The sequence below is a fragment of the Cydia splendana genome, chromosome 9 (genome assembly GCF_910591565.1).
Source record: "Cydia splendana chromosome 9, ilCydSple1.2, whole genome shotgun sequence".
Classification (NCBI taxonomy): domain Eukaryota; kingdom Metazoa; phylum Arthropoda; class Insecta; order Lepidoptera; family Tortricidae; genus Cydia; species Cydia splendana.
The window spans coordinates 12,532,820-12,557,165 of record NC_085968.1 but is presented as its reverse complement, the minus strand read 5'-3'; the positions used below and the strand labels follow the sequence as shown (position 1 = coordinate 12,557,165).

Sequence of the window (24,346 nt, the reverse complement as noted above, 5' to 3'; positions counted from 1 at the left end):
GGCTGTGTCCTTGCACAAAACAATTATTGCGCTTAGGTCGGGCGAGATTTCGCAATGCCCACTTTGTCACAAGCTTTTGTCACGAGAAATGGAGATTTTAAGCTTCGATATCGATGCTTGAGAAAAGACCGTTGCGTTCTACATTTATAACAGATTCATGCGGTCGTGATGAAGGCAAGTATAAGGCGCGCCGTTCAAATAGTGCCCTGACTTTATTGCTTAGAACTTTATTTGCTATTTCTTGCTGATTAACTACACGTCCGTTGCACGAAGGTGTTAGCGCAATAAGGATTAATATTTTACAGACGTAAAAATTAAAACATACAAAAAACTGACGCTTTAATAGCTTATCAATGTTTATTTCTGTGTGTTCGCTGTAAAAGCGTTTGTAATAACTGTGATAAGATTCGATCTAACAAGTATATTGGTTTATCTCAAACTACCTAGCAACAGCGGGCTACCGCGAGGTAATTAGGCGATTAGACACCGAGCGAGATGATCGCAGATCTGGCCCGCGGCCACGCTATCGGCGCCATCTAGCGTGATCTACGGCCGAGAGGAACACATTAAACCCGTTCCATTGCACTTCATTTTTTATACTGGAAATAGTTACATCCAAAAAAGCTCAACCTCTCCAAGTAGTCGGATCGGTAATGTCAAGACAAAGCAAAGTAATTAACTCACAGTCTATCAAGCCAGCCAACCTATTAGTGTTATGCGGCTGATTGCGTCCACGAGAGAGTTTGGGCCGTTACCCCTCCGGTACATCTGTAAACATCTTCGAGATAAGCATCTGACGTTTGACACAAAGCGCGGTTGCGAGAGATACTATCTCGAACTATCCGAGTGCCCCCTCGCTCCCCTACTTCCTCGAGCCGCGTCTAATTATTTATTTATGTCCGCCTATCATACCATCGATGCGCTCGAGTGCTAAACTTTGCGGAGCTCTGGTTTACATGAATTCAAATTTAGAATTATCATCTAGGTGATCTCCGTGACAGTCCAGAGCGAAATTAGCGCAAAGCATTCTTTCTAAATCTTCTCGCTTTTGTGCAAGGGGATTTGCGAGAGGTAGTTTTGTCGAGTGCCACTGTTTACTTCTATTCAAAGCTTTCAAATTGAAAGTGCTCACACCCATTGTCCATCTTGCTAACACAAAGATAAAATTCGTTTGTAACAATGTCTAATCCTTCGCAAGTAACAAAAGCTCGCATTAATACCTTAAGTCGTTGTTTTCTATTTCTGAGATTTTTGCAATCAGCTGGATGGATTTGGATAAACCAACGAAGCAAAAGTGAAGTAGGTAGGCTTTTGTATTAGGCACGCTACAAAAAATATTTTCGTTTTACACTTAACCGTCAAACGAAAATTATTGTACAAAAAACTTTTATGACATCTCACTCGTACAAAGTAGTCGAGTCAAGGTGTAATTTGATTGAAAGCACCAAAAAAGTCTTATAATCATATAATGAGTGGTGGAATAATTACCAAGGGCTTAGAGCAGGTGCGGCAGAGGCGCACGCGCCGCCGCGCCGCCGGCCGCGCAGTGCCCACCAAATGATTGCCTACTGCCACAAAGAAATTAAATAATTTCAAACTAAGGGGTTTCGTAGACACTAATTTGATCAGCTAATATAATGAAAAAGAATTACGACTTTTACTTTATATTGAATCTTTCAAATCATTTTATACAGTCTGAGTACCGACGGTTAAATAAAAAGGATGCTAAAGCAACTAACAGGGTAATATGTAATAGATAACACTTAAGTAATTAATCATCAAACTAGAACCCGAACCATACTTGAAAACAAATTCATAAACGGTAAGGATAAAACGATTGAGTTTTATAAAAAATATAAGTCAAAACACCAAGGTGTTAGTTAAAATCCAAAGAGAGCAATTTCGCAAAAGGTGCTAAAGCTGATTGCCATGTCATCGCTCGTATATAGTAATTCTAGCTTAATAGTAACCGCGACCGTATAACCTATACTATTGTATGAGTTCTATACAACTGTATTAAGTAGTTTATTGTATTGCACATTGCACCCAATAAGTGTGTAAGTCTTAAATAAAAATATTAAACATGAAATATTCTCGGTAGTCTAGATGTATGTACCAAAAAATCAAATACCTAAATATGCTCAAAAGTTACAAATGTGATATGATATGACTACTTAGACTTTATTACTACTCCGGTTTTATTAATTGCAAAATTAACTCGTTCAATCAAGTAACAAAGCCACTTTTGAGCTGTAACTAGTGTAGTGGCGTCAGCATATAGGTAAGTTATCGATGTGCGAGAAGCTGTTTTAGTCTGTGTCGATGTCGACAGTTATGAGTGGTCGTTGGCGGGCCGTATGAATTAGTGTAGCATGGTAGCACTGCGAGATTTAGTGCGGACGGCCAGGGTCTAATTGGACCGGGTTCGAGCCCACGGGCGCAAAACATTTAAATTTATTGTTTTCCATAATTGTTTTTGAGATGTGAACTTAGTGATGTCCTGCCACATATACTATCTTCATTACAAATATGTTAGGAAACTATCGGGGAGATATTTGAAGCAAATATTTCACTTCTTGTTAACGTTCACTATTTCAAAATGTCGTGTACAAGTGGTACAACCTATTAAATTGCAAATTGCTGCATCGACACTTTGTGCAATAAATTAACGGTAGCGACAACTTGTGTTAGGTATAATTTTTTTGTTTATTGGGATTGTGGAAGTGATGTAGCGACACGCAAAATATGTGCTTACCTTTGAATTAATTAATGTCATATCGTTAATATGGGTTAAACGTATTGAAGTTACGATTAAAGCGTGCATTAAACTGGGTATTCAGTATAAGTTTTTGAACAAAGTTAGAATACGTATGTAAAAAAAAAATTATTGTCTTTTTATGTACTTATATGGATTTTGTTTAAAAAAATAACATTTAATCGATAAGTTTTATCGAATTTTTACAACATTAATTTACAAGTAATTTATCAATCAGGTTTGATTTACGTTAGCTCCCGTCGGCATCGACACTTGCTTTGTATCGATACGTGAGAACTAATTAATGATGAACAAAATAAATTTAGTCTCAGAGATAAACGGTTCGGCTTATCTTAAATAAATGGCGTAAATAAAATCGTTGTAAGAGTTAATTGAGTTGCAATTGTGTCCCACGAATTGCGTTAGTGTGATAAAGAAATCTTTATGAGTACTTAAATTATTAGCGGCTGTCGATAACTTTCGTTTTGATTACAATGTCGAAATAAATATCAAATTAAGATCGCAAATAGCATACAATTTCCTTTTAACGTTTAAAAAAGGTTACAAACACCGTCGTAATTTTAACTATAATTCCTTTTAAACAAATATCGTTTTAAAAAAACCGTCTCAACTCTAAATAATAACGGAGCTCTTCACTATAAATTACCGATGTCGATATATTCGGCGCGTGTATAAATCGTCATTTCAATTACCCCGGGAGCAGCTGTCCGCGCTACTGCCGAGTATTTATTTTAATCAGCTCACACATCAAAACCGCAGTTTATCGACAACTTCGGGCACATCCTTAATTACAAAAATATATTTTTGGGTCTGACGGCTTTTGGAAATAATACACGGAAGTTAGCGGTACCATAATTTGTTTTATTCGTTTCAAACTAAAATAAAAAACTTACCATAATTTCGTTAATTAACACTTCAACTCGCTTAGTATCCAAGTATTTTCAATGTGTTTCTATTAAAAACCTAAGAATCAATATCTAAATTTTATTTTCTTACCATTAAGGGTTTGGTATCATAATGTGTATTTTTTTTGTTTTAAACTATTTAAAATAAAAACGTACAATAATTTCGTTAATTAACACTTCAACTCGCTTAGTATCCAAGTATTTTCAATGTGTTTCTATTAAAAACCTAAGAATAATGATATCTACATTTTATTTTGGGTTTTTTAAAATAACCCAATTTGTCAATATTCATCATCATCATCATTTCAGCCTATATACGTCCCACTGCTGGGCACAGGCCTCCTCTCATGCGCGAGAGGGCTTGGGCTATAGTCCCCACGCTAGCCCAATGCGGATTGGGGACTTCACATACACCTTTGAATTTCTTCGCAGATGTATGCAGGTTTCCTCACGATGTTTTCCTTCACCGAAAAGCTAGTGGTAAACATCAAATGATATTTCGTACATAAGTTCCGAAAAACTCATTGGTACGAGCCAGGATTTGAACCCGCGACCTCCGGATTGAAAGTCGGACGTCATATCCACTCGGCCACCACCGCTCCCTTGTCAATATTGTGTGTAAAAAAAGCCCGGCGCCAGCAAACGCTCGATTTGAACGCGTGCTAACTGCGTGGAACTAATTTGTTTAAATCATTTTTTGTCATTACACCCGTCAGCGATAGAATTCTTTACTAATGCTGTGTAGCACCACTGGTTTGAACCCTTTCGAGTGATAGTCGGGTGGTTTTCAGTAGACCGAAAACATAGAACACTTCTTTAGCGTCTTCAGAGACACATGTTTTCAATGCCAGATTTATGTGAAACATTTTATTTTGCCTACCGTTTGCTAAATGCTGTTATTTCTTAACTAAGAGCTGGCATAATATGGGGTACTGTATTCTATAACTCTTTTCTTATGAAGGATGTACTAAATATACAAGTATTTCATATTTGACACTGTGTGAAATCGGGCTTCCAAAGTTTTATGGACCCGTTAACGTTTCCATGAATCAAGCGTAATTAATTTCGAAAAGAGAGCGACAGATCGGTTAGTTCCTTGTATTACCGCTCTGTCTTCCTAACACAAAACGCAGTATGTAGTCTTAAGGCTCGTACAAACGAAGCCGCTTGTGAGTTACCATTAGTAAACTTTATTACCTTGTATTTAAAGTCCATGATTGGTCAAATAAGTGTGTTTTTGATGGTTGCGGTTTTCGCTGCGTCCACGCGTGTGGCCGCGACGGCCAATTGCGCCAGCGCCGCGCCACGCCACATCTACCCCGTCCGAAACATACGGCTTAATTGCTTATTTTGCTCCGTTTGTTAGCATTTTCATTTAAAACTGTACCACTGACGGGTGGTTAGCTGCTATCATAAAACTGACGATCAGTGTCAATCCATAGGTATGCTACTTCATTTTAATATTAATTTAGTTAGACTTAAATTTATAACTTGAACCAAGAATATGATTTGACGACTATCCTATCAGTGGCTTAAAAAAGTGCTTTGAAAACAATTCTCAATTATCGGAATTTGTGGACTTACTGCGTCTACATTTTATTCGTCTAGTCTTTCTTTTCTAAGGGTCATTTGCAAATTTATTGTACCTTTGTCTAATTTTTGCTTAACATAACGAAACTGAGAAAATTAGGAAAACTTAATCTCATCTTTTCTTAATTTTCATAGTTTCGTTACGAATGTTAGCTATACAAATTTGCATTTTTGTATGGTTAATTTACGTTACGAAACTGAGAATGTTAAGAAAAAAATTGACAAAGGTATAATAAATTTGCAAATGACCCCTAATTGATTTGTTATGTCATGACAATGGGTGGAGAAATGTACCTATTCCCTGAAATATAAATAGTCGTTAACGACAATTATTATTTGTTTAACACGGGTAAAAAAATGGCGTTTATTGTTTAGTTGCCATATTGGAATACCTAATCACCTCGTAGACACCTAATTTAAAAAGCTAATTGTAGAGACTTCCATTTTCAGTGCTGTCAGGTACCTCGCACCATTCACACGCGCCGATAAACTGGAAAAAATCAGAGCCAAGTCTAGAAACTCTTCGCTTATAATGAGCTCAAATATAAAACGTGCTGTTGCGGAAAAAAGAAATAAAGCTAACGCACGCAACACTTAAGGTGTCGCGAACAAAATGAAAATAGACATTATAAACAATGCTGGCAAATAATTAAGTAAGCTCTAAGACCTCTAAGTAACTGTGAGACAATTACTAATTGCTTTCGTTAATTAAGTTGACAAAACTCATTACGAGATAAATTGGAGTATTATCGCATAACAATGCGATATTTATGGCTGTGGGTGTTCGATTGTTTGCAGAACGTACAACAAACAGTTTTATGAGAGTTTTATATTGTTTTACGTATTGTTGGTGTTATTATGTAAAAATAACTTTTGAACCTGAAAATACCTAATTTGTCGCAAAAAAAATTAATAGATATAGATTGTCGCCTTAACTCTCTTAAGTTAGCTAATGGATGAAGTGACACGAGCGTCTCCGTTCATTATCCATAATCAATTCATCACGTGACCGCGTTATGCCAGTTATTGGGTCAAGTCATTTTACAACTTTTTGTCTTAATAATGCATGCAACGTATGCATTCTTTAATAATTGGGATATGTACACTACTTTATGTACACATTATTTGGTTATTGTAGATATTTATTACACTCAGTGATTTGTTTGCATTTATTGTCTACGTCAGTTTTTAAAAACTTGAAAGCAAGCGTTTGTAAAGTGCAAGCCTCGTGCTAGCGATAATTCTTGTGACACGTCGTAGAGTAATAAACTAATAACTCTTCATTTGTGCGAATTATGACAATATGATTATTGGTTACGAGAAAAAACAAATTCACACCGTAAATGCGCCGATCAATTTCAATGGAGCAATTCACGGCGTTTTTGCGCCGTAATAGATGTGCACGCTTTTTTCTCGATAATTGATTGTTAATTTAGTTATATGGTTCATTGTGAACTTAAACTGCCTGTCTAACCTATCCGATGTTTATCTGTAGCAGACGTATTGAAAAATATAGTATAATTTTAAATGGGCACATAACAAGCGAAAATGATTTACAAGTCATTGTTAAGAATGCACTTTTATAGAGCAATAAAAGGTTGCAACTGCTTCCCTTTAATTAAACTAGGCTTTCTAGCTCGGAAAATGGTACCGTGAGCGGTATTTTCCATGGCATTGTGGAGTGAGCCTGTTATTTTCCCATTTGAGCGGTTTTATGTGTGTACTCGCTTGGCAGATGGCTCTGATAGTGTAATAACTTCGTCCCCGATACCGCATCTAGAAATGTAACGTAATTATTCGCACGCACAATAAAGTGCATCGCGAAACTTTAATTTTGGAACGCATTCGTTACGTTTCTATTGAGTGGCTCTCACGTTCGCATACCTACGCTGCAGGTGAAAATTTCGTGCAAGCACAGACGCATAAGTTTTTATGGCTTGATTTCACAAGTGCGTAGTCTACGTGCTGACTGCTTCGCGGTGCGTATCTGAACATCTACTGCTAGTTTTGTTTCGAGTTAGCTCTTATAGAAAACGTTGTTTCGTATTTTATGAAAGTATTGTTTGCATTTCCCAGGGCTGTTCGTATAATGATTATAATTGGTGGTTGTACACAATTAATTATTTTATATGGCTTGCAGAGTTTGTATAGTCTCGTTAAGCTCATTAAACACAAATAAATACGTATATCAAAAGATGCAAAATATTTGGTTGTAGTTATTCAGATATAATTAATGTAAAATAATTATCGATATCTTAGTAAAGGAAGTTATCTGCGAGAGTAGGAAATTACATTTATAAATGTACATTTTTCTAACAAATTCAGTGAGTATCGTATTACAGAAGTACTATTGGTAATCAGTATAGACCTAAAACTAAAACATCATTGTCATAAGTGCTAACATGCATACGAAATTCAGGTCACAATCCAAACATAAGCTTGTAAATATCTTTCAGATTTGTAGGTGAATGTTCGGTTGATACCAGCAGGGTGGGTGAATGCGCGCCGCGCACGCCATCGCCACCCGCTCATGCCGCGGTGCACTGGGTTTTCCTGAATCAATTAAAGTCTTCACTTTAGTTCACGGGTGTAACTATGTGGTTTCATGTTTTCATCGACAATGTGAAGACATAAATCGCTTTTAAAGAATTTCGTCGTATATTCAAAGCGATTTATCGCATTTTGTCGTACAGAATTCTTTCTATGGGTTAGGTTAATATTTTTACATAGTAATCATAACTATATTAGGTATCTACACACCCATGCTCAGTAGGTAGGTAGTACATATACATATCATACTCTTTCTTACATTAGTATATCATTATATCACCCTAATTTTGCCGGCCAGAATAAATATTTATACCTTAGGTACCTAAAAATAAATGATTATATAGTAAGTATTATATTGGATTATCGAGTCATCGATTTTTGCCAGAAGAAAGTTAGAAAATAACCTAAATACATTTTGTTATTTTACTTAGAAATTGTTTTCAAAGAAGGCTAGTGGTAAGGGTAAGGTTAGGCATGTACACTGAATTTTAAACTGGCAAGGCAAGTATGAAATATTTGCGCAATTTCAGCAACTATGTTGCGACATGAATTTCAGTCGAAATATTAGCTTAAAAACCGGAACGGTGACTGTGTTTTATTGGTCCCGGTTTAAAGCAGCATATATCTCCGCGAACTTACGGCTTTTACAAGCCAGAGGGCCTACCGCGAACCACGTTCGACGTGTTGCCTCTCTGTCGTACTTGTAAATTCGTACGTAAGTGTGACAGGGAGGCAACACGTCGAACCTGGTTCGCGGTAGGCCCCCTGGCCAATAGCGCTGCTTTATGTGTCGTCGCTTCACGTTTTCGGGCGCGATAGAGAGTAGGCGCTAGCGGGAGTCGGAGCGGACGCGAAAGCGGGTAGTAATATGCTGAACCTGAAACTGAGAGCTCTGGAAGATAAAATTAAACACATAAAAAAAGTACTAGTATTGAGTACTTTTATACGGTTCAGAAATCAACGTGAATTCAAGTCAATGTGTTTAATTTTATCATCCAGAGCTCTTCAGAGATCCAGAGATTATCAGATGGAATCTATTTAATGTAAATATTACAATAATATACATTATAACCATTGTTCCGTGATGGGAAAGACAAACATTATAAGTAGGTACAAATATAAATTCAGCACATGTTTCAGACTATTATGTAGTAATTGCACTAAATATATTTATTAATTTATTTTATTTACTCTTTTAATCAATACCTATATCGTAGTCATCGTACTTATATATCTAGATATCATTTTTAGGGTTCCGTACCCAAAGGGTAAAACGGGACCCTATTACTAAGACTTCGCTGTCCGTCCGTCCGTCCGTCCGTCCATCCGTCCGTCCGTCCGTCCGTCCATCCGTCCGTCCGTCCGTCCGTCCGTCTGTCTGTCACCAGGCTGTATCTCACGAACCGTGATAGCTAGACAGTTGAAATTTTCACAGATGATGTATTTCTGTTGCCGCTATAACAACAAATACTAAAAACAGAATAAAATAAAGATTTAAATGGGGCTCCCATACAACAAACGTGATTTTTGACCGAAGTTAAGCAACGTCGGGCGGGGTCAGTACTTGGATGGGTGACCGTTTTTATAGATAATGGTACGGAACCCTTCGTTTGCGAGTGCGACTCGCACTTGGCCGGTTTTTTTTAATTTTTATACTGCCAAACGCGCGCACAGGCTTACCGTCGCGCGTCGTAAAATCCCAATAAAGCCACCGCTTCAGCGCCCGCTCTCGTTTCCGCTCCCGCCCGCCTCACTATCTCCTCGCCGTCACGTGCAGCCCCGTCACGTAGTACACGGGGGCGGAATGTTGCATGCAAAGTGCGTGTTTCGTTTACCACCGCGAACTCGCTGTGCGCCGTATGACCCCCGTATTTCTGCCGCAATTATGATTCTTGATGTTCTTATGTGGCCCTTAGCTTTAATGGCGATGGCGTTGAGTTTTAAGCTTGCGGATTTATGTTTGTTCATTTCTCTACAAAACATGTAATCGTTGCATGTTTTCGGTTTGTCGTCAAAGTTTCTTTGCCTTCCCCCATCCCTTCGTCAGGTATTCTGACACAAATTATTACTAGGTGCTATTCATAAATTAGTGGAACATTGTAGTCATACTATCATAAGTACTTCTAATTATTGCGCTATAAAGGTTTTCTAGACACTAGTTAACATGCAAGTTTTTTGAGCACTAATGCAATAAGCTAATTATGTTTAATGCGATGAATGTTGTAGATATTTCGTGAAATTATTTTATACTTAATAATTTCTTCCTTTTTCGAAGTTACACAACATAAAAAAAATATATCCCTATTCTTACAATAATATTTAGAAGGGATTATATTTACGACTATTTTCTTCTTTACGCCCTCTTAGAAAGTGTTCATACTAGTAAATATTTTTTTCATTACATAACACTGAAACCTGAAAGCGTAACAATTAGACCTATTAGTATTTCGTGCACTCGCCTCCAATTACACAACTCTTTCAGTATATATATCTAAACTGTACAACCGAGTGCCTATATACCTTGTACATATACAGTAGAATGGGAACAGGCGGCGACGTAATTAACCTGACATAATGGCCAGTTATTAAGCAATTTCTCTAACATGGCGGATGCCTTATGTCATGTAACATGCACTATATACTGGCGGGCTTCCGTGTGCCGGCTATGGTGTGGTGGTACAGTTAGTCAGTTATAGCGAGCGTTCCATGTAGGTAGCTGGAGTACTTCGGCTTAGCTATACAATTAATGTTTAATTATATTCTGTTTAATCGAAATAAATAAAGCCACTCTTAATTGAACGGAAATAGAGGTGTCCTACCATTTAGATATAAACATAAAGACTACAGTTAGACATAAAGCGAGATATACGAGTTAAAAATGTATTTAGTATGAGTTATTTAGTTACCTATCCTTATACGCATGTTAAAACCTGTTCAATTTTTACCATGAAAGTCGTAGAGAAATGTACATATCCTAATTCCTAATTGATACTTAACTTTTGTAATGTCCGTAGACAAGACGCGTTTCCCCAATGTTTTTGACCTGCTTCGTTTTATGTATGTGTATTTAATATAGTGAGGAAAAGCATTACTTAAACTTTACGGAGATTTTGAGGACGACATAAATACATCTGTGTATTATACCTACCGTATCTACTATATTATCTTGATACAGTTACCAAGAAACTTAAACTAACCTGACATGTTTCCAAGTTATTGATATAAAAGTATACTTTACAAGATGTGTAATTGAGTCGTCAATAGGAAGTCCCTGTATAGACGTTTGTTATGTGCAGTTATCAAGACAGCAGACATCATTTGACCCTATCTCCTTCATCTATTCTTAGCTCGAACATCAAAGTCTCCATTAATACAGCTCGCCATTCCGCGCCTCCGCAATCGCGAAAAACCTCATACAAGTATCTCGACCTAATTTGCCCTGGCTAAATCTGCCGGCACTAGCTTACTAAAGAAGTTGAACCAGTGGAGATAGGCATAGCTAGGATATAAAACTCGAGGACTTCATATTTTGTAGAGCTACATGGAAAAACTGACTATTGATGTAGACTGTATGTTCATGAAAAAAAAAACTTATGTATAGTTTTTTGTAATTCTGTTAAATCAAAAACACGTACTACCTTCATGACATACTGTCAAAGAAGACTGAATTTCGTGTAACTACACTGGCTTCACACACATCAGGGTTGGATTAAACTGAGTCTTGTTTATCTATCTACTATCTGCCCAGGCGCTAAAATAAGTAGTACAAAACGAAATTTCTCATAACTTTTCAGTTTCACAACTGTTCTTCATTAATCACTGGACAGAGTGCCTTGTATTAATGCATTTTATATTGGTTCAATTGGAAGCGTCGACGGCGCGGTATGCGCGGCGCGTGTGGGCGATTCACGGGAACACATTACGGGAATTGGCGCATTGGCCGTTAAGGATGCCGGGCTTCAGCGGGATAAAGGACTCATTTTGGTGGATAATTACTCATATTTAATGGAAAATATGTGTTTTACCTCTCCTCTTTATTCAATTCCTCATAACTGAGGATTGTGTCCATATGCAATTGCTTTCCACTCAGCCTGGTTCTTTGACAAAAATTTGACCTTGGCATTTGAAACAGTAGTCGGACTACTTAAGTAAAACTGTGTAAACGAAAAAGGAACATGGTCGTGGAATTATGTAATAATCTGTATTAGAAACGTTTTTCCTATAAATTCTATAGTAGCAGGTTCAATTAAGTCGATAATTCACTACTCAATTTAGTCGTTGCGTCACATCGCTCTAACCTCTCGTATAAACATGGTCACTAAGGGCCTCATTAGCATTTAATAATTTCATCATGTACCGCTCACATGAACATATCAAACTGCATTAGCGTAACAGTCATTGCACATGTCCAAAAAGAAAACAAACAAGATCAGGTCATGCGTATGGGCTGGCGGAGCGATCAAATCGTGCGTTTAGGGCACATGCCGCCTTCCTTGAAGCCGATGAATAACTCATTGTCCGTCCGTCCGTCGTGACGCATGCTTCGCCGAAGTGCCGTGCAGGAGTGACCGGGACACTTGACCCGCGAATTTGGCGGAGGAACTAAAGAAATTCACCGAGTTACGTAATTAATGCATATGACAAACAAACGATGATCGTGTGCAGAGGTTGTTCAACTTTAGTTTAATTAGCATAGAATACCAAAAGTTCAACACACACACCTAAGTACCTATTTTAAAAGCTTTATGGCTGCAATGTGCCAAAAAGTAGGCTTCAAATATCAATCATCAAAATAATACTCTACGTGCGACAAATAATTCCATGACGCAATCTAAAACCATGACCTCTACAATAGAAAAGGACTACAACCTCAAACAAAGAGGTACAAGGTTACCGTCAATTCCCAGCAACTGCATGTGCAGTAATTGGGATGCGTCGGCGGTCGGCGCGTCGGCAGGCCAACAGCTAAATATTCGCAGCACTATTGTGATAGCGTTTTATGGTCTCGGCGAGCCTTTATACTTGTAGTTAGCATTCTAACATGGTGCCGCTGACGTTTTTTCATACCGCTAAATGTCAACGATAAAGTCCTGCCTGTGCGCATGACTCGGGACCCATTTGCGATTTATAGTCGTGTTGCTGATGTTTTACTTCATTGAGGAAACCCGCGTTGGTATTCACGGTACGCTCTTATTAAAATACAGAATTATACTCTGGATGTAAAAGCAACGGCGTCTTTGTCATTTTAATAAGCGTTTGCACAAAGTTTACGTCGGACGGTTAGTCGTAAAAAAGCAAATGTTACACTAAGTGAATCATAAAGTTAAATGACCAGTGTGCTTGTAGCTTTTATTCGGGTAATATTTTATGTACAACTTAGGTAATTAATGTAATTATACAATATGCTAAACTTGTACTACTACTTACTTACTTGGTTGGCGCGGTGACCCAAAATGAGTCTTGGCCTCCAACACAAGAGCACGCCACTTTGATCGGTCCAGAGCGGTATCCCGCAGCGCCGCAGCGTCCCAGAGCGGTAGCGGGGTCTTGGATGCTAAACTTGTATCGGAAATAAAACTAAATTACGAAACATACTAATTTAGAGTTTCCATTGTTGCAGGTAAACCGGCCCCTGACAATGAAGAAGGAGGGCATCCAGACGCGGAACCGCAAGCTGAGCAGCAAGAGTAAGAAGAAGAAGGGCGGCATGGGCATGGGCATGGGCGGCGGCGGCGCGTGCGCGCTGGCGCTGGGCGGCGTCATGGGCGACATGATCAAGCCGCTTGGGGACGCCACCAAGGGCTTCGGGGGATCAGCCTTCCCGTCTGCTATGGATTTCGGTGAGTAAAAAGACTGATTGTTGCATCGAGCAAAGACATGCAAACTGCTCAAGATTAAGATTAACGACACGAGACTTTGGACTACAATTGTCTTATTAACGCCACTCAGCAGCGAACTATGAAACTTTTCATGCAATAAAATTTAGCTAACTTTATAATAACAGTGCCAGGCGGCTTGTTGCAACCAACCTTTAATCGTGTGCATTTACATTTATTGGTTTTCCCTGACGATTCGAACGGGGCTTTTGCAACCAAAATCGTGTCGTTACGTTCATAATTGTAAAAAAAATATGGCAGGCTCCCCCAATATTATGTTTAAACAGATCAGCACATTTCTTTCCTTTGCTCATGTATTTTATTGTCTGCCGTCAAGGATGTACTTATTTCTTTATGTATAATAATGTTGTCATTTGTTTGTGCAGGTCAACACCAAGTGGGCCTGGTGCACCCGGCGGCGGCGCACATGTCCCACTGGTACGGCGCGCCGCACCAGGGCTTCGCGCCGCCCCCCACCTCGCACAACCCCTACCACCACCACCACCTCGCGCAACTCAACTCTATGGTAAGCTATCATGTCATGACTATCATTTTTGCTACATGCCCTACTAATCTAAGAGAAAACTTCACAAGGCTTCCAAATCGACAGAATTTCAAACAGAACTGAAATATATCTAACTGGGATTTAATTTATTATTTTAAATTAAGAATAATAGGTAAATGACATAGGCATGAATATAGATACATAACTACAGTACCCGGCGATAAATATTGCACATACCTATGAAAGAGACAATGAGAGAGAAAAAAACAACGATATACGAAATCGAAATTCCGATGTGCAATATTTATCGCCGGGTACTATAAGTGTGTATTTAAATACATTTTACACACATGCTTATCATATATACCTACCTATATTAATCAAAAGTTACTTATTCAAAAACTTTGTACATAAGGTTAAACCTAGCTAATATGTGGTTATAAATTTAACGATGTTTTTCTTTCGTTACAGACTGGTTGGAGGAGTGAGTACACGTGATAAGTCAACCAAACCCAAGAGCCTGCTAATTTATGAGAATATTGTCGAAGGAAATACGCCGTCCCCGACGGCTGCAGACCTGCGCGCGCGCAAGCAAACACAAAACATGCTGTGATCACACCACGGTCTACTAACCGTACATTGTAGTTATTATCCCAATGACACTTCAGCACATCACATAATTTATAAGACTGTATACAGAATTGATGTTTGTAAGATTATACAAACGTTCTGCAGTTTGAATTGAAGATGTCTGAAAAGGAAATATCCCAGTGAAGGGCTAGTCTGCTACACGTCGTTATGTACCAAAATGTCTTGTTAATATTTGGTTACGATAGAGACGCAGCTGACTGTAGATGCAGCCAGCTGCACACTCGATGCCGGAGCACGTTGCCCATAAGACTTTGATATTCCGTGATCAGTTTCCTAATACGAGTATTAAGTAAGGTGTTTTACAATGATGAAGTAACTAGCGAAATTGTACAGTATTATAATATAGGTAAGGTCGGTACGAAGTCGGCTTAGATGATTTATATATAACTAAGTATTGTTCGAGAAACAACATGTGTATTTGTACATATCTTTCATATTAAGTTATATTTCGTTCCTGTATAAATTGTTTTCTTTCTTATATTTAATTTGGACGGCTCGGTTGGCTATAGGAATTGTGATGTGTTCAGAGAGTTATTCCAGAGATTTCTTTTGTACATTTTATTAGTATAGTTGATATTGAATGAAATGCAATAGTAATTTATGTAATAGGTTTAAATCATGCAATTTGTAAATAATAGCCGTTTTAATTAGTGACGTAATTCAGAACTGATTTTGTGGATATCAGTACATATGTTTCAGTTGTTGCGACCGAAGATGGCCACTGGATTTAATAGCGCATTGGTATATTAATAAATTAAAATATTGTCTATGTCACAAAAGTACTAAACTAAAAGTTTATATTACATGCGTACCCTTGGTAAATTAAGATATTGAGTGGCCATATCGATATTTAACAATTTTGTGAATGAATCGTCAAGTTTAGTATCGATCAAAATGAATTAATTATCGTCGGTATTAAAGTAATTCAGATAAAAACTTGCGCTTCATATACAAACTTGTCCTGAAACCCCCAAAATATGTACATAATATGAATGTAAATGAACCTGTAGAAAGAAATAATGGAATCATTATAAGACTATCAAAATAAAATTGTAAATTAGTGGTCACTGCAACACAACCCGTAACGATATCCAGTACCTAAAGTTTTTAGTTTTTAAAACAGGACATTGTGAAGTTGTGTATTTTAAATAAAATTGTGAATAAATTATCAATATTGATATTATCAACACGTTTCATTACATTTTCATCTACCACTGCCATTAGTAACCTAACGCTAAATAATTGTGTAGTTAAATTTAGGTACCAACGAGTCGCAATGAATGGGTGTCAATATATGTCTCCCCTGGTCTTCACACTGGAAACGCATCAATAGTCTTAAATCAGAAAGCAAATCAATTGACCATCCAATTTGGCGTCCTTTTCGTCGGCCGTAAGTCGCCGGATCAATTCCGCTATTCCGCAGAAAAAGTCGTCCAAAACTCGCGTTTATCTCGCGGCAAATTGAAAATGCAGCCGGCCGTGTGATTGTGACGCAACCCTGCTTGCGACATATGGACCTATTCAATTTTAATCGCATTTCAGAAGAATGGCCATCGGATAAAAGTAAAACGCTCCCCGCTCCGCTGCGATAGTACTCGCAGACTCGGTTTATTTGCGGTTTAATTCAGGCAGGATCCCAAGGGTGTCCTATTGTGTGACACAATTAATGTTTGCAATTGATCTTTTTAAGTCGGAGATTTTGGTAACTTTGTAAGCGATCACGCTTCAGAGCGTCGAGATCACGGGCTTAAAAGTCTATTGAACAAATTCTCAAGCTAACTAAAAATAGTTATAACGAACTTCCGTTTTATAAGTGACCGTACAATGGTGTAGGAATAAAGGTTGAAGGATACGGGCAGCCAAAAAAGATAAGCGAGCATTTGCAAAAATAGTGGGGTATTTTTAAGCAAGCGAGTTGAGACACAGCCGCATAAGTCACCTCGACGCCGTGATATATGCGGTGCTAGCGCGGGAAAAAATGTCCCACAACAAAAAGCAACCATCACTCTACGCGATTTATAGCGCGGCCACTCGCGGAATATTCGAGACTTACGCGATGTTCTTCACACCCGAGGGAATGCACTACCCCCCTCTGTGACGGAACTTCGCACTTCGCTAAATTACGAGTAAGTAAACGCTGCAGGCATTTCGAAACACGGCAAATATGCGAGGCCAGCGCAAATATTTAAGATTGATGAGAGCGCTATTTAAATAAAATATTCTCCGAATTGTTGTTATTGATTTAATGTGTCCGAGACAATAACCTCACAAATCCCTTAAGAAACCAGTCATAGAGAGCGGCGAGTCGTGAGTAAAGGATCGTCCACACTCGAGCGGCTCCGACTATCCGGTTGATCCGGGAATCAATCTCGGACTTACCTTGGGCTTATCTCGCTGACCCCGCACCAGACTAATGTCACGAAGCATTTGATTTGCTTTCGAATTCAGGCTGGCGGTTTTGAATAAAAGACATTGTGTGGTCAAGCGTGAAGTTAGTAAGTCACGTTGCGCACTTTGCAGCATTATCTCTATCATAAGAATTGTGTGTATTTGAGTAACGTCAGTATTTACGTTGTCATGTCTATTGTGGGGCAAGCATTAAATATAAGTATTGTACCTAATTAATATCAAAAACAATAAAAATTATGAAACCTTATGCCGGTTTAATCACTGATTTTCTTTTGTAGCCTAATGGAGGGTGCGTATCATCATCATCACATATTTATTTTAAGAGTTAGACTCTTGTCGGTGGAGCGATTTCTATGCATGTTGGTCCTCTCTACCTGCTCCTTGACAGGTGGTACAACACGACGTTGAATTTTTCCTTTACTTAATCTATGAAGGCATCGCATCGTTGCGAATTTTTTGATAACTCTGCAAATAAGATAAAATAATAAGTGTGTTAGGCAATAAACACATTATTGTATGTTTTCTAAAATGAAAATATGATTCGACTTCTTGCAGGATTTCATACATTCGTCACAATCTTGAATTAACCTAACAATAAAAAGACAGAGAGTTACATTGCAATAGTTTTGAAGGGTCAACGGCAGGAAACCATTATTTCATATGCAACCTGTAAATCTAGTAAACTTCAGTCCATACAATATAAAATAGGCCCCTTTTACCAACCTATGTCAAGAAAAAAAAAGCTGTTATGATGAATGTTGATCGATGCAGGTTAAATGCGAAGGGCCCTGCATGCGAGATCCGGTCATCAGTCGGCATGTTAGTGCCATCCTGCTGCCTCGCGGACCCGGATTACGCTCCAATCAAGTGTGAACGCCCCTTTATCACGAGCCCTCGACTTTACTAGAAAGATTGGTTTTTGATGAGAATAGGCAGTTACAGTTACATTAAAAAAAAAGATACAGTGCTATAAGAAATTGTAGAAATGAAATAAAATAGAACTAAACGCGAAAAATATTGGCAACGTTTTATAGTAGCCTAAGCAAATTAGAAAAATCTGCGGAAATAATTCGTGTAGTTTTGAAAATTGGTACAGGTATACCAAGTGGTGTCCAGATAAACATACTAAAAGTCCTCGGGGGTAGGGGGTGTGCTGGGGGTGTAGAGGGGGTTAAAGGTACCTTTTTTCATATTTTTGCTCATATCTCGAATATCTGTACGAATAGCATTATAATTACTTTGGACAAAAGTTTTAACATAAAATTTACTACAAATTTGGTTATGTTTATTTTTAGTCTGCGATCAATACTTTAGGAGCTACAGGCTGTTAAAATTAACGGTTAAATATTTTTTTTATGGTGGCTGCCCTACATTAAAGTGTGGATGAAATTTTTTTTCGCTTTTACCCTATAGTGTAGGGTGTCGTTTGATAGGTCTTTCAAAACGAATAGGGGTCTTCGAGAACCTTTTTTGATCAACTTAATGTTTTCTGAAATAATCGATCTGAAAGAAAAAAAGTTATGTTTTCCACTTTAGTTCCCCTAACATTTGAACCATGGGTCCAAAAAATATGAAAAAAATCGTGAAAATAAAACTTAGTAAATACTTTCAGGGAAAAATATAGGGAACCTAATTAGTCTAGCAGTTTTTGTGTTTTTGCAAATAGTCTATTTTGACGGACGGGTAACTACGGAACCCTACACTGAGCATGGCCCGACATGCTCTTGGCCGGTTTTTTTATATTTTATCAGCAGGTTGTTTAGCTTGCTTATTCTAAACTGAAAAAAATACTTATGATGAACAATTATGAAAATACGTTTTCTTAAACCGTCTATTTTTTATCTCTCATTTAACTTTAACAGCCTGTAGCTCCTAAAGTATTAATCGCAGAGTAAAAATAAACGTAACCAAATTTGTAGTAAATTTTATGTTAAAACTTTTGTCCGAAGTAATTATAATGCTATTCGTACAGATATTCGAGATATGAGCAAAAATATGAAAAAAGGTACCTTCAACCCCCCTCTACACCCCCAGCACACCCCCTACCCTCGAGGACTTTTAGTATGTTTATCTGGACACCACAAGGTATGCCTGTACCAATTTTCAAAACTACACGAATTATTTCCGCAGCGTGCCCAAATTCGGCTTAATTTGACGTGGCTATAGCCATGATTTTTATTTTAAATATTTATGTGTTAAGTTAACTAGTTATTTCACGAAAAAGAAAGTAGGTACGTAAGGGTGGTATTCCACCTGTCCAATGTCAGTGCATCTCACTCTCTCATTAAAGCGAAATGTGAGACGCAATACACATTGTATAAAGAAATTGGATAAGTGGAATACCACCCTCAAAATGAATAACACAAAACGTAAGGTAACATAAACATGTTTAAAAGGCGGTTGGACAAAATTTCAAGTGGGCATTGGCATTAGGATTGTGATCTGATTTAAAGATGTTTATGAATGATCTGCGGAAATGACGGGCATGTAATTAGTTAATTAACTAATTAATCCCATATATAACTTTATATATTTGTCATTTCATGAAATGGTCTGTTAGCCACATCATGAAAAAGTCTAACCTAACCATATCATGACGTGATCAATTCTGAAATTGTTAATAACGTAGAATATGTATTTCATTGCCTTTCATTAGTTTCATTGAGTTTTATGTATAACTGATTTCGCATATTTAGTGTAACCTCTTACTAATCAGCTGAACAAGCCAAGATAGGTACTATTCCGTGCTTCTATATAAATATATGTTTAACAAAAATGGAAACTATAGGCCTAGATTAAGAGAAGAAACTGTAACAATATTTTTTTGTTTGTTTCATATTAAATAAAAATAAATTCTAAAACTTCATAAAATGATAAAGTTCTATGACGTCATATAGGTTACCCACCTAATTACCTAACTACATTTTGTTAGCTACTTGTAAGTAAAAAGTAGGTACCTATTACTTAAACTTAACATGGGTTTTATTACATCGGATGTGCATGAAAGCTGAATAAAATGATTTTATGATAGCGTATCATAGCTTTACGTCCGTAAGCTATTTAATAAACTAATAAAATGATAAAACTATGTAGTATCACATACTGGAATCAAAGAATTTTGTTCTCGGAAATACTCCTATTAGATAACAGATCAAAGATTTAAATTAAACAGGAACGATTACCGGTCCAATGGAATCCTACACTGGAGTAATTTTTAAATAAAAAATACAAAACGCATGCGACACAGCCGTCGACATCCGAATTATACAGATTATGTGAACGTAAGTTATACGTGTTATAATACCTTATTTACGTACGCGGCTTATAATAAACAGTGTGTTAGGTATTGGGTGTCCGTAACATAATAACGTTGCGTCCACCTGCCCGCTCCCTCGCACATTAATATTATAATATATACAGAGAAAACGACCCTTAATGCATTCGGCAGACGAACGGCCGTGCTTAATTATTATTTGGTAACGTATTGAATATTAAGGTATTGGGGGTAGAATAAAGTTTTTGTACAGAAAGTATGCTAATTGTCTTGTACGACTGAGGTAACGGACTGGACTAAGACAGGTGAGGTCAGGAAAGCGGAATTTTGATAAAATGACAGAAGTATTTTTAATATCTTCGCACATTGAGTTCCTAATGACACGCCACACGCACTTTGTACTTGTCAAAATACAGTGACGAAAATAAACGGAATCTTTGAATAACAAGCCCTTTTGATAACACTTTAAAATAAATGATGTGTTATTTGTGTTTTTATATTACAATCTTAAATGTAGGTACCTATGGTAGATTATATATAAAATCTAAGAAAATGAAATAAACAATTTGTACCTAAACGAGCAGAAATAATGACTTAAATCTACAGAAATAACAAAATATTGTGACGAAAGCATCAGCATTTACCGAGGTGCAGATTAAGCAGCTGTCACAACGCTGTTTTTCAGTTTATCCCCAATAAGGGCCGGTACAGAAAGGCTGCAACCCGACTGCAATTTGTGTGGGAACTGCACGCCGACTGCAACGTCTGTATCGGTCTGTGTCGTCTGTATTGGCCCTAAAGATTGACATGCAGTAGAGTGGCGGCTGTTTAACACATTCACTGCCCCCGACGCACATGTGCGTCCACCGTCATACAAGTTTGTTCCTAGGCCACGCCCCCTGGCAGTGAATGCGTTAAATAACAAAATATAAGAACCGAGATATAAAAACAAGAAAAAATTAATTACTAAAACATAGAATACTTAACTTAGTTATCTATCTATTTAGCTTTGTCGAGTCTGGTTCAGTAGCTTTCTAAACCATGTCGTGACAAGACTGCCAAAACATTAGAAAAATAAATCCATCAACACAGCGAAAGGAATAAATTACATTAACGTGTTAATATTCATGGGGCGAATTATTTAACGAGTTTTTTACTTCTGAAACCTTAATACGCTTAATGAGTTCATTATGTGCTTTTAATGAGTACGAAGGTTTTTGTGTAGATACCTACAATGGTTACACGTTACACCGATTATATTTTAACTAAATGTCAGAATAACATTGGTCGGAAAACCGCTGCTCGCGGACTACTATTTATTAGAATATTTCGATACGATGCAGACTCCTCAAGTGCCCTAAAATATAACATGTAGAACAAACTTCATATTTAGGATTTTTTCGAAACTGATATGACCCTTCAAACAAACATCAAGCATCAATTCTTGTTTGTTTCTATCTTCCTCCCCGAGTTTGAGATGAGTTGGTAAAGGAGTTCCCAAAAATCCAGATTATAAATTACTACCTAACATAACATAGTTTGTACGTTTACTACTTATTTGGGTGCCAATCAAGGAATGTTTCTCCCCACTGAAATACTGGTCTACAATTTTTCAAACTAGTCAACAGCAGCTTGATAAAATATTTACCTTACCCTTCTTGAGGCATGTTTTCGTTAACATAAAATCGGAAAGGTGTATTAGGTACTGCAAAAATAAAAGCATAATTAATTCATAACTGTAAGATTGTTTCAAAAATTCAGTAATCATGAAATACATTACCAAAAATTACAGTTTTTAACTTTTTACTCTACCTCCTTTTCAGGGTAAGTATTATAATTAACTAACTACTTACGTCTAGCTATATATTTGTATTTTGACTGATGCTATAAATAACTATAATAGCTCAAATACAAATAAGTATCTGTAAAAAACTAATTTAAATTATATGTCAAGGAACCAGTCAAGAAACTAGGTAATTTCTAAAGCGAGGTACCAGTAGAATCTAATAACAGAACCTAACACAGACAATTACTTATCCGTTTTCTCTTCTCATTTTATAGTAATGATTAACAAGAACACGAGTGGTTAGTAATAATTTCCAACTTAATGAATAGGAGTCTAGTTTGATGACAAAGTTTAATAGCCGGCGGCTATCCTATCATCTTTAGTTTCCTTAATCACTCAGAATGTCCTAATGTTTACTAAAAATTTAATTGGCCGTGTTGGTCCGTCATCGGTTGTCAGTCAAAAACTCGTTTCACACTGGTCTTATCTAATAATATTTTATTGTTTTCACGAAATACGCTTTTTCTAAAACTCTAAAACAACATGAATGGGAATCACAACTTTTTGTCATAAACGTGATGTGACTTGTTTGACTCGCTTTAAACGAATTTAAAATCCACAAACCAGTTGTTATAATCATAAAAAAATCGGGCAAGTGCGAGTCGGACTCGCGCACGAAGGGTTCCGTACCATATAAAAAAAAAAACAAAAAAAAAAAAGCAAAAAAAAAACGGTCACCCATCCAAGTACTGACCACTCCCGACGTTGCTTAACTTTGGTCAAAAATCACGTTTATTGTATGGGAGCCCCATTTAAATCTTTATTTTATTCTGTTTTTAGTATTTGTTGTTATAGCGGCAACAGAAATACATCATCTGTGAAAATTTCAACTGTCTAGCTATCACGGTTCGTGAGATACAGCCTGGTGACAGACGGACGGACGGACGGACGGACGGACGGACGGACGGACGGACGGACGGACGGACGGACGGACGGACGGACGGACGGACAGCGAAGTCTTAGTAATAGGGTCCCGTTTTACCCTTTGGGTACGGAACCCTAAAAATGGTCAAGTGCGAGTCAGATTCCGTTCTTGAGTCAGACTCTTATTAATCTTATCTCGCGACGCATTTGCATCAGAATCCATGAGGAATTAAGGGGTCCTAACTCTTGATAGATTCAAACCCAGACCTCGAAAATTAAAATGTACCCGAAGACCGAAACTTTTTAGTGACATGATTGTTTGGCAAGACAGGAACGAATGAGTCCTGCAGAATGCAGCCATAACAAAAACTAAAAATTAAATGGAAACATAAAACAATTTAAAAAAAATACGAAAACCGAATTCTTAAAGTATAAAATAATATATTAGCAACTGATATGTTTGACGTCGGTGCCAAGCCAAATAGTTACACGACCGGTCAATGATATCCCATACAATCCAACACCAACTTCAACAATCAGTTGCTTGCACATATGTAATATAAAAAGGGGCAATATTTTATTTTATCCTTTTCGAAGTCAGTTTTCTTTTATACCTAAATATTATTTTATTTAAGTGTTTCGGTAATTTCGGTACGCTAGCTTAAGATTTTAAGTTCAAATTTTAATGAGGTATGAAGCTGGAACACACAAGTTTTCTCAATTATCTTCTAATAACCCAGCAGTCAACAAAAGCTAACCAATAATTTACGAACAAGTACCCTTAGCCCAGTTCGAACGATTCTTTATAAACACAGGCCCCGGCACCTGTTGGCAAAGCTGCGCACGCGTTTATGGCCTCTGATTGCAACCGATGACCGTACGCACCTTTCACTGTTTATTATTTAAATGAGCTCGTAGAATAGGTTAATCATTAAAGGAAATATAATACTACCTACTAAAGTTGCTGAGTTTATTTTGGACCTATTTTATTTAGGTTAGCTATGTGATTCGTATAGTCCATTGTGTAGGTGCACATTGTTCTTTATTAAAAATATGTCAAGCAAACACATTACAATAAATACCTATAAACTAACTTATAT

At 37.3% G+C, this 24,346-nt stretch overlaps 1 protein-coding gene across 4 annotated transcripts in view; it reads left to right on the top strand.

Moving 5' to 3' along the window:
- The window catches only part of LOC134793587 (GATA-binding factor C-like), a 108,900-nt gene extending 92,864 nt beyond the window's left edge, over nucleotides 1–16,036 (top strand). For all 4 annotated transcript variants that reach the window (XM_063765207.1, XM_063765209.1, XM_063765210.1 and 1 more), the window contains 3 exons: nucleotides 13,442–13,661; nucleotides 14,084–14,223; nucleotides 14,674–16,036. In XM_063765207.1, coding sequence (XP_063621277.1) covers nucleotides 13,442–13,661; nucleotides 14,084–14,223; nucleotides 14,674–14,700 — 387 coding nt within the window. In that variant the 3' untranslated portion in view covers nucleotides 14,701–16,036. The remainder of the gene's footprint in view (nucleotides 1–13,441; nucleotides 13,662–14,083; nucleotides 14,224–14,673) is intronic.
- The last annotated feature ends 8,310 nt before the right edge of the window (nucleotides 16,037–24,346 follow it).